Consider the following 16042-nt stretch of genomic DNA (forward strand, 5'->3'; position numbering starts at 1 on the left):
TCAAACTCAATCGTGATTGATAATTGATATCTTTGCTAATTAATTTAGATTCCTATAACTCTAGTCTTTCCTTAAGGAGTTGACTAGGACTTTAGGTGTTAAATTAATTTGTCCACTTAACTGACCTTCACAGTTAGAGGTTGACTTGGTGGGAGCAAAAATATAATTCTCAGCACCATTGATAAGGATAACTAGGATAGGACTTCCAGTTTTCATACTTTGCCAAGAGTTTTTAGATATTAATTTATTAATTCCTGCAATTTATTTCTCTTGTTCAAAACCTTTTCAAAACCCCAAAACACTGTTTTGCATAACCAATAATAATTCATACTTCCCTGCAATTCCTTGAGAAGACAATCCGAGGTTTGAATACTTCGGTTATTTATTTTTATTGGGTTTGTTACTTGTGACAACCAAACGTTTGTAAGAAAGGTTGATTGCTTGGTTTAGAAACTATACTTGCAACGAGAATTTATTATAACTTCTAAACCATCAATCTTCAGTTCTTCAAGAACCCCCAACCCATGGATTCCCATTATGGTAAAAATGGCAAATAAATACAATATAAGATAACAGGAAATGCAACTAAGCAATCTTAAACTCCATATCTCCACATTTCAATTCCTAAGTTCTCATTAATCCATAGTCAGGCGACTACCTTAAAGGATTCTAATCTACCCCACGTATCTCATTAATTTCCAAAATTCTCTACAACATTCCGAAATTCTAATAACACTAGCCCTCAGCGTCAAATGACACCAGTATGCGGGACCTCTCAGATATACAAACACAAACAAGGGAAACAAGAAAAACAAAAATATGAGAACAGGTTTGGCAAATAGATCAGGTAGCAGTTAATTACAGTTAAGCAAATAAGAAAACCAAAATAAATGCATACTCAAACAAATCATACAAGTGCATATAATGCATGTCTGCCCTATGGCCGATGATATCATTTGTTGGATATACAGCCAAACCCGACATACCTGGTAGCGAACCCTGAACAGAAACACCACATCACGGAACAAGTAAGACTAAGCACAACCACTGCATATTACCTATTCAACCCAGAGCAAGTGGAACAAACCACTACTCATGTGTACTACCTAGGTCCTAGGTGGGTGTTTACAAACTCAACCTAGAGCAAGTGGAACAAACCACAACCCTTGTATACTATCCAGGTGTCTCAAATACTAACCCAAAGAAAGTAGGACGAACCACAACCCTTGTATACTGCCTAGGTGTTTCAATCATTAATCCAGAGTAAGTGGGACGATCTATAACCCTTGCGTATTGCCCAGGTGTTTCAAATACTAACCCGGAGCAACTGGGACGAGGCCCGACCCTTGCATACTACCCGGACAGGCATATCTCAATCAGACTTACTTCCGTTTTCATAATCATTCTCTTCATATCTCAATAATAATCAATTATTCATCACCTTTTATTATCATAATCACTCTCATCATATTTTAATCAAATTCATTCATCCTCATCTCTCAATATCATAACCATACTCATCATACTTAGTTATCATCAATCATTCTCATTTCTCCTTATCATAATTGTCCCCATCATAACTCTTATTATTACACTTACTCCATCTTTCTTCAATTTACTATCTCAACTCGTTAGGTCACTGATGAGCGGATAATTTGTATACTTTTTGGCATTGTTTTTAGTATGTTTTTGATATCTTTTAGTTAGATTTTAGTACATTTTTATTAGTTTTTATTTAAAATTCACTTTTCTGGACTTTACTATGAGTTTGTGTGTTTTTCTGTGATTTCAGGTATTTTCTGGCTGAAATTGAGGGACCTGAGCAAAAATCTGATTCAGAGACCAAAAAGGACTGCAGATGCTGTTGGATTCTGACCTCCCTGCACTCGAAGTGGATTTTCTGGAGCTACAGAAGCCCAATTGGCGCGCTCTCAACGGCGTTGGAAAGTAGACATCCAGAGCTTTCCAGCAATATATAATAGTCCATACTTTGTCCAAGATTTGATGGCCCAAACCCGCAAAGCAATCCGGCCTCAGGAATTCCAGCGTTAAACGCCGGAACAGGAATAAAAGTTGGAGTTAAACGCCCAAACTGGCATGGGAGCTGGCGTTTAACTCCAGAAAAGTTCTCTACACGAATTTCCTTGATTGCTCAGCCCAAGCACACACCAAGTGGGCCCGGAAGTGGATTTTTATGTCATTTACTCATCTTTGTACACCTAGGCTACTAGTTATCTATAAGTAGGACCTTTTACTTTGGTAGCTATCGAGACTTTGGTAGCTATCGAGACTTTGGTAGCTATCTTTGTTTTATGCTATCTTAGACCTCTGGGAGGCTGGCCATTCGGCCATGCCTAGACCCTGTTCTTATGTATTTTCAACGGTGGAGTTTCTACACACCATAGATTAAGGGTGTGGAGCTCTGCTGTACCTCGAGTATTAATGCAATTACTATTGTTCTTCCATTCAATTCCGCTTGTTCTTTTACCAAGATATCACTTGTTCTTCAACATGATGATGGTGATGATTGACGCCCATCACCACTCTCACCTATGAACAAGGTGACTGACAACCATTCTTGTTCTACAAGCATTCGAGGCTTAGTGAATATCTCTTGGATTCTTCGGAGTCTTCGTGGTATAGGCAGGACCTGATGGCAGCATTCAAGAGAATCCGGAAGGTCTAACCTTGTCTGTGGTGTTCTGAGTAGGATTCAATGACTGAATGACTGTGACGTGCTTCAAACCCTGAGGGCGGGGGCGTTAGTGATAACGCAAAAGAATCACTGGATTCTATTCCGCGCCTGATTGAGAACCGACAGATGAATTCCGCTATGCCGTGACAGGACATATGCAATCGCTTTCACTGAGAGGATGGGAGGTAGCTGCTGACAACAGTGAGACCCTATACGAGCTTGCCATGGAAAGGAGTAAGAAAGGATTGGATGAAGGCTGTAGGAAAGCAGAGAGACGGAAGGGAAGGCATCTTCATACACTTGTCTGAAGCTCTTACACCAATGAATTACATAAGTATCACTATCTTTATCTTTTATGTTATTTTCGTTCATCACCATATATATCTGAGTTTGCCTGACTAAGATTTACAAGATGACCATAGCTTGCTTCAATACTAACAATCTCCGTGGGATCGACCCTTACTCACGTAAGGTTTTATTACTTGGACGACCCAGTGCACTTGCTGGTTAGTTGTGCGAAGTTGTGTAATGCCATGGTATTAAGCGCACCAAGTTTTTGGAGCCATTACCAGGGATTATGAGAGTTGTGAAAAAGTATAGTTCACAATTTCGCCGACCAGTCACATTTCTAACTCCTCTACCCTCTATTTCACCGGCTTTAGACTCATTAAGTACATTAGCCACAAGCTTTCATCAATGTTAACTCTAATCGATATTCCCATCCAAAACCTCACTCAATCTAATCCATAAGTTCATGCTCATTTCCAAGCCTAAAAATAAGTTTTCGGACCTTAATTAGGGGTTATGGAAGTTTACAAGCTTTCCGAAAAGGCCAAGCAGTTAAGAAATAGAGTTTTAGTATGAAAACAGGGCTCGTGCGTAGGCATCATACTGTGCATACGCACGCACCAGAACGAATTTCTAGTGTGTGCATACGCATCATTATTGTGCATACGCACAAGTTGTAAAATTTTTGGGTGTGCATGTGAACACCCCTCCGTGAGTACGCACAAGTCTCGTCACACGTCGTGTTCTGTGCGTGCGCACAATAGGTGCGTGGGAACCCAAACCAGAATTATGGTTTTCTACAACTTCACAAAGTTCAATTTTTTTATACCTAACTTACAACGTTCATAACTTTACCTACAAAACTTTGTTTTCCTTCATCTTTAAACCTTTTTAAAGCTTTTATAACCATTTTCGATTTAAGAGAAAATTCACTCAATTCCAAACTTCGAAGGCCAAGTTATGGCCCACTGAAATTGGTTAAAATTTTATTTTTACAAAATTTGCATAAATAATTATTCTTACCAATTCCTCAAATCAATTCAATTCCAACCACTTCCTTACTATTTATAAGCCTTCCAAACATTCAATCATCAATTTCTAACCATTTCAAACCCAATCACTCATATCCAAACTATTTCCATTCACAATTCAAAATCCAACAACCATTCACATATTCAATACAACTTCTATAATTACCAATCTAATCACAAACCACATCAAAATTCTCATAATTCCACTTATCCATCTTACCTCTCACGGCCTCCGACCCAAATTTTACGGCCTCTGTCCTAAAATTCATTAATTCATCAACTCATCAATTCATTAATCTCAATGTTAAACATAAAATCTCATTCAATCATTCTCATGTAACATGCTCATACAATTAGTCACACATACAACCATTCTATTCATAACTCATACTAACACAAAAAATTCACCCAATTACATAATTCATTCTTATTCCTAGGAGCATCTAGCTTAGGACTTCATGTCACATTATATAGTATTTAAATGAAACTTAAACCGTACCTTAATGAAGTCAAAACCAAACTCTCAAACTTGAAGTCCACCAAGTTCAAATTTGAAGATCACCTCCACCAAGCTCAAGCACCACCAATATTTAACTCAATGCTTCCAATATTTAATCTACATTATTTTCACATATATACACAATATTCAAACTCTAGGGTTTCATAGAACTTCATAAACAAAGGAGAAAAATGGCTTTTATCTTTACCTACTAAAATTGGTAATGATACCTAGCTAGAACCCAAGCTAGAGCTCCCCCTAAACACAAGAATCACCAAATTTCATGAACACACAAGCCATAAACATGATTTTAACACCAAAACCGAAACTACAGCTTAGTAAAAGAGGGGCTTATCTGGATTTTTTGATAGAATTGAAGAGAATGAGATCGGTTTTACGTGGGCACAAATGATGCAGCGATCAGAGCTCTGGAGAAAAGGTTATGGTGGATGGAAGTTTTGTGGAGCTAGGGTTTTTGGTGTTCTTCCTTTCTCTCTTCTCAATCACGTTGTCCATCAAAATGGGGAAAGAAAATGCTTAGTTGTGGCTTAAGTGTGGGTATATATATATGTGTGGCCTTTGGTCCACTTGGGTCCGGTTCACTTGATTTGGCCCGTTAACCTAATTTTGGGCCAAAACATTTAAGATTGGAGTTTTATTTCGTATTTCAAGTATTTTTACATTCCCAGATTATAATATCAACTTTCTTAATTTCTCTAACTCATAATTAATTTTTTCACTCATAGTGCCGAAGAGTTTAAACCGGTACTACTGGTTAAATTATTGGCACGCGTCCTTATGCATTTTTCTATAGAAAATTTACATTTTTTCACTCAAAAAAATTCTATGAATCCAATTATCGCCATTAAATTTTTAAATTATGAATTCAAAATTTTTCGACTTCATTGGCCCGTATTTAATTAATTACTTATTTAATTACCATTTAACTGGATTTTACACATGTCTATTTCTAGTGCAGATAATGAGCTTATCTGTCAGTTTCTACCCCTTTCCAACACTATTTGGTACTAGTTATGGACATGGCTTTCCAATTGGCATAGCCCGTGTAAACAACCTCGCTTTACAGGTGTAGTTGTCTCTAACTATTAAATGCCGAACATAACTTCTGTAAGCAACCTTGCCTTACAGATGTAGCTCTTTCTAGCTGATTTATGTTAAGATAAACCTCTGTAAGCAATCTCGTCTTATAGGTGCAGCTCTCTATGACTGATGTATCCCTGGAAAGTAATTTTTTCAGAGAAATTACCACCATATCTCTGCTCGTTCTCAGTAGCAAACAATCATCTCAGCCTGCTCTCAGCGACAAACTTCTCTGCTCGTTTTCTTTTTGTTTCCATTTTTTTTCTCTTTCTTCAATCTTTTGCTCTATTATTCTTAATATATCAAAAAATGTTTTCACTATTCACTTACCTTTTTCTAAATATTTTATGAAAAGAGAATTATAAAAATAATTCTACAAAAAATAATGGCTTATTATTTTACTTTTCTTTCCTCACTTAATAAAAATAATGACTTTAATAAAAATATGTTACCTAAATAGGTATAAACACAATAATATTAAAGAAGCATTAATATTCTAATATATCTATTTTTAATATCCAAAAACTAGTTTTGTTAAAGTTTAAGTCTTAAACTTTTAGAAATTTATACTTTAAACGTCAAACTTTTAAGTATTTTATTCTTAACCCAATATTTTTTAGAAAATTACTAATATATAATATTTTAAAATACATAAATAATAATCATAATACTAGAGTAATAGTATTGTTTTTTTCATTGTCCAAAACTTATTAATTTAAACTTTAAATAATCTTATTACTCAAAATTTTATAAACTTAAGCTTTATTATCAAACCTTTATAAATTATTCTGTATCTTTGAGTGTTTTAAAAACATTTATATTTTTATCCAACATAGTTTATAAATTACTAAAATATTCTTACATATAATATAATTACCAAAATAACCTTGCACCTTTTATAAAATACCCAAATACCCCAAAATTTATATAATTACAAAACTAACTTTAATTTTTATTAAATTACTATTTAAATCTCAAAAATAAATTTTATTTCCATGATTATAGCTTCACCAAAGGACCGAACCCCATTCCCAAAATGTTTCAAGTTTTCTGTTTAATTTTTAAATCCATTTTTGAGCTTTATGTTTACTGATTTTTTTACCGCTTTTAATTTAATATTTCAGTCACCAAACCTCATCAATTCTTATCAATTAATTTCATCAGAACAGCCCTAAAAATTATCAAAATACTCTAGCTGGATTGTTCTTACATGACTGAACCAAAATCTCAAGCAAACAACAATAATTCAACATAAACTCAATCAAACTCAAACAATAATAAACCAAACTAATATTAACTTAGCATATTCACATTTAATCGCTAGAAAATTACCAACCCCTACCTCTAGCTCGCTGTCCTCACAACCGAAGTACCAAAAAAACTTTCTAACTGAGAAATCTGAGAAGAAAATGTCAAAGATCGGCTACTCTGCTTCTGGGCTCACTACACCAAACATGCAAGGTGTAAGAACCGTAACTAATTAACCGATAGTTAAGTGATTATATTGTCCAAATTAGATTCTGAAAAGTTAGAGTGAGAATTTGAGGATTTAAATATGATTTTTGGACTCAGTAGATCTTTTTGAGTCAGAAAATGTGTTTTCTGCGAAAAAACCGTGAAAAATCACGAACCGACAGTAGAACCGGTTAAACTGGTTCAAGTCTGCCCAATACTGCGCGAGAAAAAGTGAAAATAGCCAAAACCCTTAGATAAATATTAGAAATGGAAAATCGTGCGTTAATTTTAAAGGTTTGGCCCAAAGTTGGGCCAAACGGGCTATAAACGCTAACGGGTTAGACCGGGCCCAAGTTGGGCCCAAGCCCAACATATATAAGGTTCATTTAATGAACCAATCAGCACAAACCACACTGAAATACACACACACCCAGCTAAAAGAGAAGGGGAAGAAGAGAACCCTTGAGCACTATTCATCATCTTCTTCCCAAGCTCATATCTTGAGCTATAGAGCTCCGATCGCTGCATCATTTACGGCTACACGTTCCTTGTGAAGAGCTCTACAAAATCCACCCTAGAAATTGGTAAGGAAAGCTCGAATCCCTCTCAGTTCTTTTCTTCAAAATTTTGAGTTCCTAGGGCTGGGGATTAAGTGAGTTTTTGTGATTTTGGATGTTTAGGTTCACTCTAATCCTTGCTTAGCATTGTGTTTTGGCTTGCAAAGCTATTGGGAAAGGTAAGGGCTATTGAACCTTTGTGATATTATGTTTATGTTGAGACCTAGGTTGATTTGTGATGATTTATGTATATATAGCTTGATTATTGTGAGTTTGGGAGCTATTGGAACTTTTTGGTGGCTTGGATTGTGTTGGAAAGCTTGTTGGGGATTATAGTTGTGCTCATTTTGGGTTAAGGGCATATTGGGAATCGGCCAAGGTATGGTTTCGGTTTACTCTATGTAGTATATAACATTCATGGACACTTAGGCTAGTAACCTATAGGATAGGTTTGAATTATAATGGTTTATGAGTTGTGAATATTGATGTATGACAATTTATTATGAATTGATGATGATTGATTGTGTGAATTTGAAAAGTGAATTGTGATAATATATGTGATGTTGAGATTGATGAAATGGTAATGTGGTTGGAAAAAATGTGAAAGAAGATTGATTAGAATGTGATATATGTGATATATTGATGTTGAGATGGAGGAGGATGAAATGTGAAGGAAAATATGGTAAGATTGGTGTAATATGACACAAAGGGTAGATTTTGATGAGAAATAGAGTTTGAAATGGTTTGGTATGGCTTTGGTTATGTTTTACAAGAAATTGTGGAAATCGTGAAATTGGGTAAAAGTTGGTTTTTAGTGAACTTTGTCTGATCATAACTTTTGCATCGGTTTTCAAAATTGGTTTAAATTTGTTTAGAATTAAAGTTCATTGAAAACACTTTAAATCGAGCACTATATCTCGGGGGTTCCCATATGATGATTTCGAAGGGCGATATTTCCATGGAGGTGTGTCGGGTTGGCAGTTGAACCGACAATGTGATATCACAGTCAGTAGGACAGGCATTCATCATGTGCATTTTCTATCTATTTGTATGCTTTGCCGACTTAATATTGTTTGCCTATATGTATAACATGTCTAATTACTACTCGAGTTACTTGCTTTATATGCTTCTACTTATGATTTACTTGCATTGTATATACTTATGATTTCTACTGTGATTGAGGAGGTTTGGAAGGCGGTGGCGATGGGATCACATGGAGGATAGGTTGGTAAAGGCTGTGGGACAGCGGTGTTTGGTTAGAATGGAAATTCCTTAAGATAGAGTACCCTGTTTAGTTATGTTAAGGTTTTATATAGTTATGCTTATTTGATTTAGAATGCTTTAAGTTTGAGTTCTTGTAATGGATATGGAGTCTAGGATTGCCTTTAGTGTCCCGGGGTCTTATATCCTACATCACTGGGCACTATTACCGTACTGAGAACCTCCAGTTCTCATACCATATTTCTATTGTATTTTTCAGATGCAGGTCACAACCTACCTCGGTGAGTTGTCTGGTTGGTGATAGAAGCGGAGGATCCGGATACTTATTTTTGAGTCTTTTGATTTATTTTGTATATGTCTCTCACTTTTGTATTTTGTTTTGCCTAGAGGCTTGTATTTGAGAGAACAAAACTTATATGAGCTGTTTTCACTGTCTGGTTTCATGTATGGTCTGTATATGGCTAGCCGGCTTAAACTCCGTGAGTCATGGCTAGTTTCTTATGATATTATATACTTATCTTTTGTTATCTTATACCTGTTTCTTGTGTCTTAAGTTAGAAGCTTCGTTAGTACGTTTTGCGCTTTTAAATCATATTTTTGAGCTATATCCTTCATCGAGCTTCTAGATTATATCAATTCTTTCTATATATTGCATGTATGAGCTTAGAACTATTGTAATCCTTGATTAAGCTTTGCTTTACGACGTGAGGTAAAGCTTAGGATAATTAGGGTGTTAATTTAGTGGTATCAGAGCGGTTCGTCCTCGTGAGCCTGTGGAATGGACCGATTGTGCTTCATTGCATACTCTGTGTGTCTTTTCTTTGATGCTATTAGGTTATCTGGTTGATATTACATAGCATGCTTGTTTGTGAGTGCCTGTTTGAGATAATTGAAGCACTAGGCTTTTGGTATTGAGACTGATCACCTTGATATCGATTGTTTGGTGTATAAAGGAACCTTACATGACCACTCGTGGGTGAGGTCGAGCACGTTCACGAGAAAGTAGGAATGAGCAACCTGCTGATAATCATGCCGAATTCATGGCTGCAATGGCAAATCTCGCTAATACCATGAAGGCTAATGCTGTTGCGACTCTTCAAGCAATGCAGAGATTAGGCCAACTGGCCGAAAACAGAAACATGAATGGCAAAGGGAATGCTCATGATAATGCTGAGGGAAATGGCGATAATACGGGAGGTGTTCCGATGACCTTGGTGACGTTTCACAAGGTTTATCCGCCAATTTTCCAAGGGTCAACTAACCCTACAGAAGCGGACAACTGGTTTCAGGCTATGGAGCGTGCTTTACAGGCGCAGCATGTTCCAAATAATCAATATGTCGAGTTTGCCGTTTATCAGCTTGCGAGGGAGGCCTAGCACTGGTGGCAGGCAGAGTGTCGCTTGCTACAACTCCAGAACACCGATGTTTTGTGGGACGTATTCCAGACGGCCTTTTACAAGAAATATTTTCCTGAGTTTGCAAGAGAAGCAAAGGAAATGGAACTGATGTAGTTGAAGCAAGGTTCCTTGTTAGTGGCAGACTATACTAGCAAGTTTGAGGAGCTTTGTAGGTTCTCTAGGGTGTGTCAGGGTGCCCCGGAGACCTACGAGAGCTGGAAGTGTATCAAGTACCAGAGGGGGTTGAAGGACAACATAATGATTGCTATGGCTCCTATGGAGATTCATACCTTCTCCGATTTAGTAAACAAGGTGAGGGTGGTTGAGGAGTATGCCAAGACAGTAGCAGCGTCCAAGGACACTCATGGAGGGAACACTAGTAAGGGCCGTGGCAAATATTTCCATCTTAGAGGTCAGAGTTTCAAGAGAGGAGCATATGCGTCCCAAAGGCAAGAAGGCTTCAGGAGGATCAGTTTTAGCGTGGCAAAGGAAGAGGAAATCAGAGTAAGAATTCTTCGGATTTGACTTGTGTGCATTGTGGACATTTTCATCCATATGACTCTTGCAAGATTGGTTTAGGTGGATGTTTCAACTGTGGCTTGCCTGGTCATATTGCGAGGGATTGCACTTGTGGGAGGAACCTGAATGCGGGTCAAGGTCAGCATCAAGGTCGAGTCTTTGTTGTGAACGCCAAGGATGCTTCCAAGGAGGATCCGTTGATGAGAGGTATTTGTTTAATTGGTGATAAGACCTTAATTGCATTATATGATACTGGAGCATCACATTCGTTTATTTCGTTTGCTAAAGTTGAGGAACTAGGCTTGAAACTGTAAGAGTTAGCTTTTGATCTACATGTACATACTTTGCATCAGACGGTTATGACTAGGTCAGAGTGTAGGCAAGTAGGTTTCAAGCTTGAGGGTAGAGACTTCATGCATGATTTGATCTGTTTACCAATGGTTGGGTTGGAGATGATTTTGGGGTTTAATTGGTTGTCAAAGAATTAGGTTTTGTTGGATTGCTTTAAATGGACAATTTGGTTTATGCCGGAAGGAGAAAGTGGGGTATTAATAGCTGAAGGTTATTATCTGAACTCTATAATGGTGGACTGTAGTGGGGAAGAGTGTCAGGGTTACATCTTGCTAACTGCTAATGCTTCGGGGGATGCCTAGAACTTGTATTAGATTCCGGTGGTTAGAGATTTTTCGGAGGTATTCCTAGAGGATATTCCTAAATTCCCACCTCAAAGGGAGATTGAATTTACGATTGAATTGGTGCCGGGAGTCAGACTAGTGTCAATGGCGCCTTATAAGATGACTTCGATAGAGCTGGCCGAGTTAAAGGCTCAGTTGGAGGAGTGGTGCACGAATTTGTAATCCGCACAACTAACCAGCAAGTGCACTGGGTCGTCCAAGTAATACCTTACGTGAGTAAGGGTCGATCCCACGGAGATTATTGGTTTGAAGCAAGCTATATTTATTTTATTTATCTTAGTCAGGAAGCCAGTAAGATTATTTGGATTTAATTGTAAGAAGTCAAAGTGTTTAAAATTATTAGAAAAATAAGAGAGAATCAAATTGTTACTTGGTGTGCAGTAATGAGAAATATGTTGGAGTTTTGGAGATGCTTTGTCCTTTGAACTTCAACTCTTCCTTGAAATCCTTTTCCACACGCAAAATCCCTTCTATGGCAAGCTCTATGTAGGGTGTCACCGTTGTCAATGGCTACTTCCCATCCTCTCAGTGAAAACGTTCCTATGCTCTGTCACAGCACGGCTAATCATCTGTCGGTTCTCAATCAGGTTGGAATAGAATCCATTGATTCTTTTGCGTTTGTCACTAACGCCCAGCCTTCAGGAGTTTGAAGCTCGTCACAGTCATTCAATCCCAGAATCCTACTCGGAATACCACAGACAAGGTTTAGACTTTCTGGACTCTCATGAATGCCGCCATCAATCCGGCTTATACCACGAAGATTCTGAGTAATGAATCTAAGAGATACTCATTCAATCTGATGTAGAACGGAGGTGGTTGTCAGGCACACGTTCATGGATTGAGGAAGGTGATGAGTGTCACGGACCATCACCTTCTCCATAATTAAGCGCGAATGAACATCTTAGATAAGAACAAGCGTGTTTGAATGGAAAATAAAGGAATTGTATTAATTCATCGAGACGCTGCAGAGCTCCTCACCCCCAACAATGGAGTTTAGAGACTCATGCCGTCAAAAAGTATGTAATTCAGATCTGAAAATGTCATGAGGTACAAAATAATTCTCTAAAAGTTGTTTAAATAGTAAACTAGTAACCTAGGTTTACAGAATATGAGTAAACTAAGATAATTGGTGCAGAAATCCACTTCTGGGGCCCACTTGGTGTGTGCTGGGGCTGAGACTAAAGCTATCCACGAGTAGAGGCTTTTCTTGGAGTTAAACTCCAAGTTATGACGTGTTTTGGGCGTTCAACTCCGGATCATGACGTGTTTCTGGCGTTTAACTCCAGACAACAGCATGTACTTGGCGTTCAACGCCAAGTTATGTCGTCTATCTTCGCGCAAAGTATGGACTATTATATATTGCTGGAAAGCCCTGGATGTCTACTTTCCAACGCAGTTGAGAGCGCACCAATTGGACTTCTGTAGCTCCAGAAAATCCATTTCGAGTGCAGGGAGGTCAGGATCCAACAGCATCAGCAGTCCTTTTTCAGCCTAAGTCAGATTTTTGCTCAGCTTCCTCAATTTCAGCCAGAAAATACCTGAAATCACAGAAAAATACACACACTCATAGTAACTTCCAAAAATATGATTTTTGCTTAAAAACTAATAAAATTCTATTAAAAACTAATTAAAACATACTAAAATCTATATGAATTTACCCCCAAAAAGCGTATAAAATATCCGCTCATCAAAGAGCTTCTGAACAAGAGGTTCATTCGACCGAGTGTATCTCCGTGAGGAGTGCCAGTTTCATTGGTGAAGAAGAAGGATAGAGGAATTCGATTGTGTGTGGATTACTGACAGTTGAATAAAGTGTCGGTAAAGAACAAGTACCCGCTGCCAAGGATAGATGATTTGATGGATCAGTTGCAACGAGCTGGAGTGCTTTCCAAGATCGATTTGTGATCCAGTAACCCTCAGATAAGGGTGAAGGAGGATGATATCCCTAAGACAGTGTTTAGGACGCACTAAGGACACTACGAGTTTGCGGTGATGTCCTTTGGGTTAATGAATGCACCTGCTGTTTTCATGGATTACATGAATAGAGTGTTTTATCCCTTTTTGGACAAATTCGTGGTGGTTTTCATAGATGACATCTTGGTTTATTCTAAGACGGCAAAGGAACATGAGGAACACTTAAGAACTGTGTTGCAAATCCTAAAGGAGCGAAAGTTGTATGCTAAGCTGTCGAAGTGTGAGTTCTGGAAGGAGGAAGTGAAGTTCTTCGGTCACGTGGTGAGCAAAGGAGGAATAGCCGTAGATCCTCGGTGACGGAATGGTAAGGACCGACGACGGTAATGGAAGTTAGGAGCTTTTTGGATTTAGCCAGATATTACTGGAGATTTATCGAAGGATTCTCTCGGATTGCGCTACCGATGACTAAATTGACAAGGAAAGAAGCGTCTTTTGTTTGGACGTCGGAGTGTGAAGAGAGTTTTCAGAATTTGAAGCAGAAGTTAACTTCAGCACCTGTTTTAATCTTACCGGAACCGCATGAACCATTTGAAGTGTACTGTGATACTTCCTTGAAGGGTTTGGATTGCGTGTTGATGCAACACCGGAATGTGGTGGCTTATGCATTGCGTCAGCTGAGACCACATGAGGCAAATTACCCAACTCATGACTTGGAACTAGTAGCGATTGTGTTTGCATTGAAGATTTGGAGACATCACTTGTACGGAGTAAGGTTTAGCGTCTTTTCTGATCATAAGAGTCTCAAGTATATCTTTGATCATAAGGAGCTTAATATGCGTCAGAGAAGATGGATGTAGTTGCTTAAGGACTACAATTTTGAACTGAGTTATCACCCTGGAAAGGTGAATGTAGTAGCAGACGCATTGAGTCGAAAATCCTTAACAATATCTTGGATGAAAATCAAGGAAGAGGAGCTAGTGGAAAAGTTTATGGATCTTAAGTTGGATATTGGTGAAGTTGCCGGAAGAGTGGTGCACGAAATTATGATCATCAATGGCGCCATCAACATGGTACGCTCAATTGCAATCTCAACTTTTTATCACAACTTCGCACAACTAACCAGCAAGTGCACTGGGTCGTCCAAGTAATAAACCTTATGCGAGTAAGAGTCGATCCCACAGAGATTGTTGGTATGAAGCAAGCTATGGTCACCTTGTAAATCTCAGTCAGGCAGATTCAAATGGTTATGGATGATTTATGAATAAAACATAAAACAAGGATAGAGATACTTATGTAATTCATTGGTGAGAATTTCAGATAAGCGTATGGAGATGCTTTGTCCCTTCCGTCTCTCTGCTTTCCTACTGTCTTCATCCAATCCTTCTTACTCCTTTTCATGGCAAGCTGTATGTTGGGCATCACCGTTGTTAATGGCTACAATCCCGTTGGTGCACGAAATTGTGATCAATACTTTTCAAAACATAAACAATCCCTAGTAATGGCTCCAAAGACTTGGTGCTCAATACCATGGCATAAACACAACTTCGCACAACTAACCAGCAAGTGCACTGGGTCGTCCAAGTAATAAACCTTACGCGAGTAAGGGTCGATCCCACGGAGATTGGTGGTATGAAGCAAGCTATGGTCATCTTGTACATCTCAGTCAGGCAGACTCAAATGGGTATAGTGATGAACGAATAAAGCATAAAGATAAAGATAGAGATACTTATGTATATCATTGGTGTAAGAGCTTCAGACAAGCGTATGAAGATGCTTTCCCTTCCGTCTCTCTGCTTTCCTACAGTCTTCATCCAATCCTTCTTACTCCTTTCCATGGCAAGCTCGTGTAGGGTTTCACTATTGTCAGCAGCTACCTCCCATCCTCTCAGTGAAAATACGTCCCTGATGCTCTGTCACAGCATAGGCTAATCATCTGTCGGTTCTCGTTCAGGCCGGAATAATATCCATTGATACTTTTGCGTCTGTCACTAACGCCCTAGCCTGCTAGGAGTTTGAAGCACGTCACAGTCATTCAATCATTGAATCCTACTCAGAATACCACAGACAAGGTTAGACCTTCCGGATTCTCTTGAATGCCGCCATCAGTTCTTGCCTATACCACGAAGACTCTGATCTCACGGAATGGCTGGCTCGTTTGTCAGGCGAGCACTCGGTTGTCAGGCGATCAACCATGCATCGTGCAATCAGAAATCCAAGAGATATTCACTAAGCCTCGAATGCTTGTAGAACAAGAATGGTTGTCAGTCACCTTATCATAGGTGAGAATGATGATGAGTGTCACGGATCATCACATTCATCAAGTTGAAGAACAAGTGATATCTTGGACAAAGAACAAGCGGAATTGAATAGAAGAACAATAGTAATTGCATTAATACTCGAGGTACAGCAGAGCTCCACACCTTAATCTATGGTGTGTAGAAACTCCACCGTTGAAAATACATAAGCATAAGGTCTAGGCATGGCCGAATGGCCAGCCTCCCAATGATCTAAGATAGCATAAAACGAAGATAGCTACCCAAGTCCCCAGATACAATAGTAAAAGGTCCTACTTATAGATAACTAGTAGCCTAAGGTGTACAAAGATGAGTAAATGACATAAAAATCCACTTCCGGGCCCACTTGGTGTGTGCTTGGGCTGAGCAATGAAGC

The 16042-nt window shown here is 38.4% G+C and overlaps 1 protein-coding gene across 1 annotated transcript; it reads left to right on the plus strand.

Annotated features, from left to right (window-relative positions):
• Nucleotides 1-10511: 10511 nt before the first annotated feature.
• Nucleotides 10512-11416, plus strand: LOC130975219 (uncharacterized). Its single transcript, XM_057900039.1, has 3 exons — nt 10512-10748; nt 10814-11073; nt 11359-11416. The coding sequence occupies exons 1-3, from the start codon at nt 10512-10514 to the stop codon at nt 11414-11416; spliced, it is 555 nt and encodes a 184-aa protein (XP_057756022.1).
• The last annotated feature ends 4626 nt before the right edge of the window (nt 11417-16042 follow it).

The sequence above is a fragment of the Arachis stenosperma genome, chromosome 4 (genome assembly GCF_014773155.1).
Source record: "Arachis stenosperma cultivar V10309 chromosome 4, arast.V10309.gnm1.PFL2, whole genome shotgun sequence".
Lineage (NCBI taxonomy): Eukaryota > Viridiplantae > Streptophyta > Magnoliopsida > Fabales > Fabaceae > Arachis > Arachis stenosperma.

What these genes read in the sequence shown, in the direction of transcription:
- LOC130975219 (XM_057900039.1), top strand. Translation starts at nt 10,512, where the DNA reads ATGGCTCCTATGGAGATTCATACCTTCTCCGATTTAGTAAACAAGGTG. An exon ending in CAAAGGAAGAGGAAATCAGA is followed by an intron (nt 10,749 to 10,813) that starts GTAAGAATTCTT and finishes GACTCTTGCAAG; the next exon opens with ATTGGTTTAGGTGGATGTTT. An exon ending in GAGGAACTAGGCTTGAAACT is followed by an intron (nt 11,074 to 11,358) that starts GTAAGAGTTAGC and finishes GGTGGACTGTAG; the next exon opens with TGGGGAAGAGTGTCAGGGTT.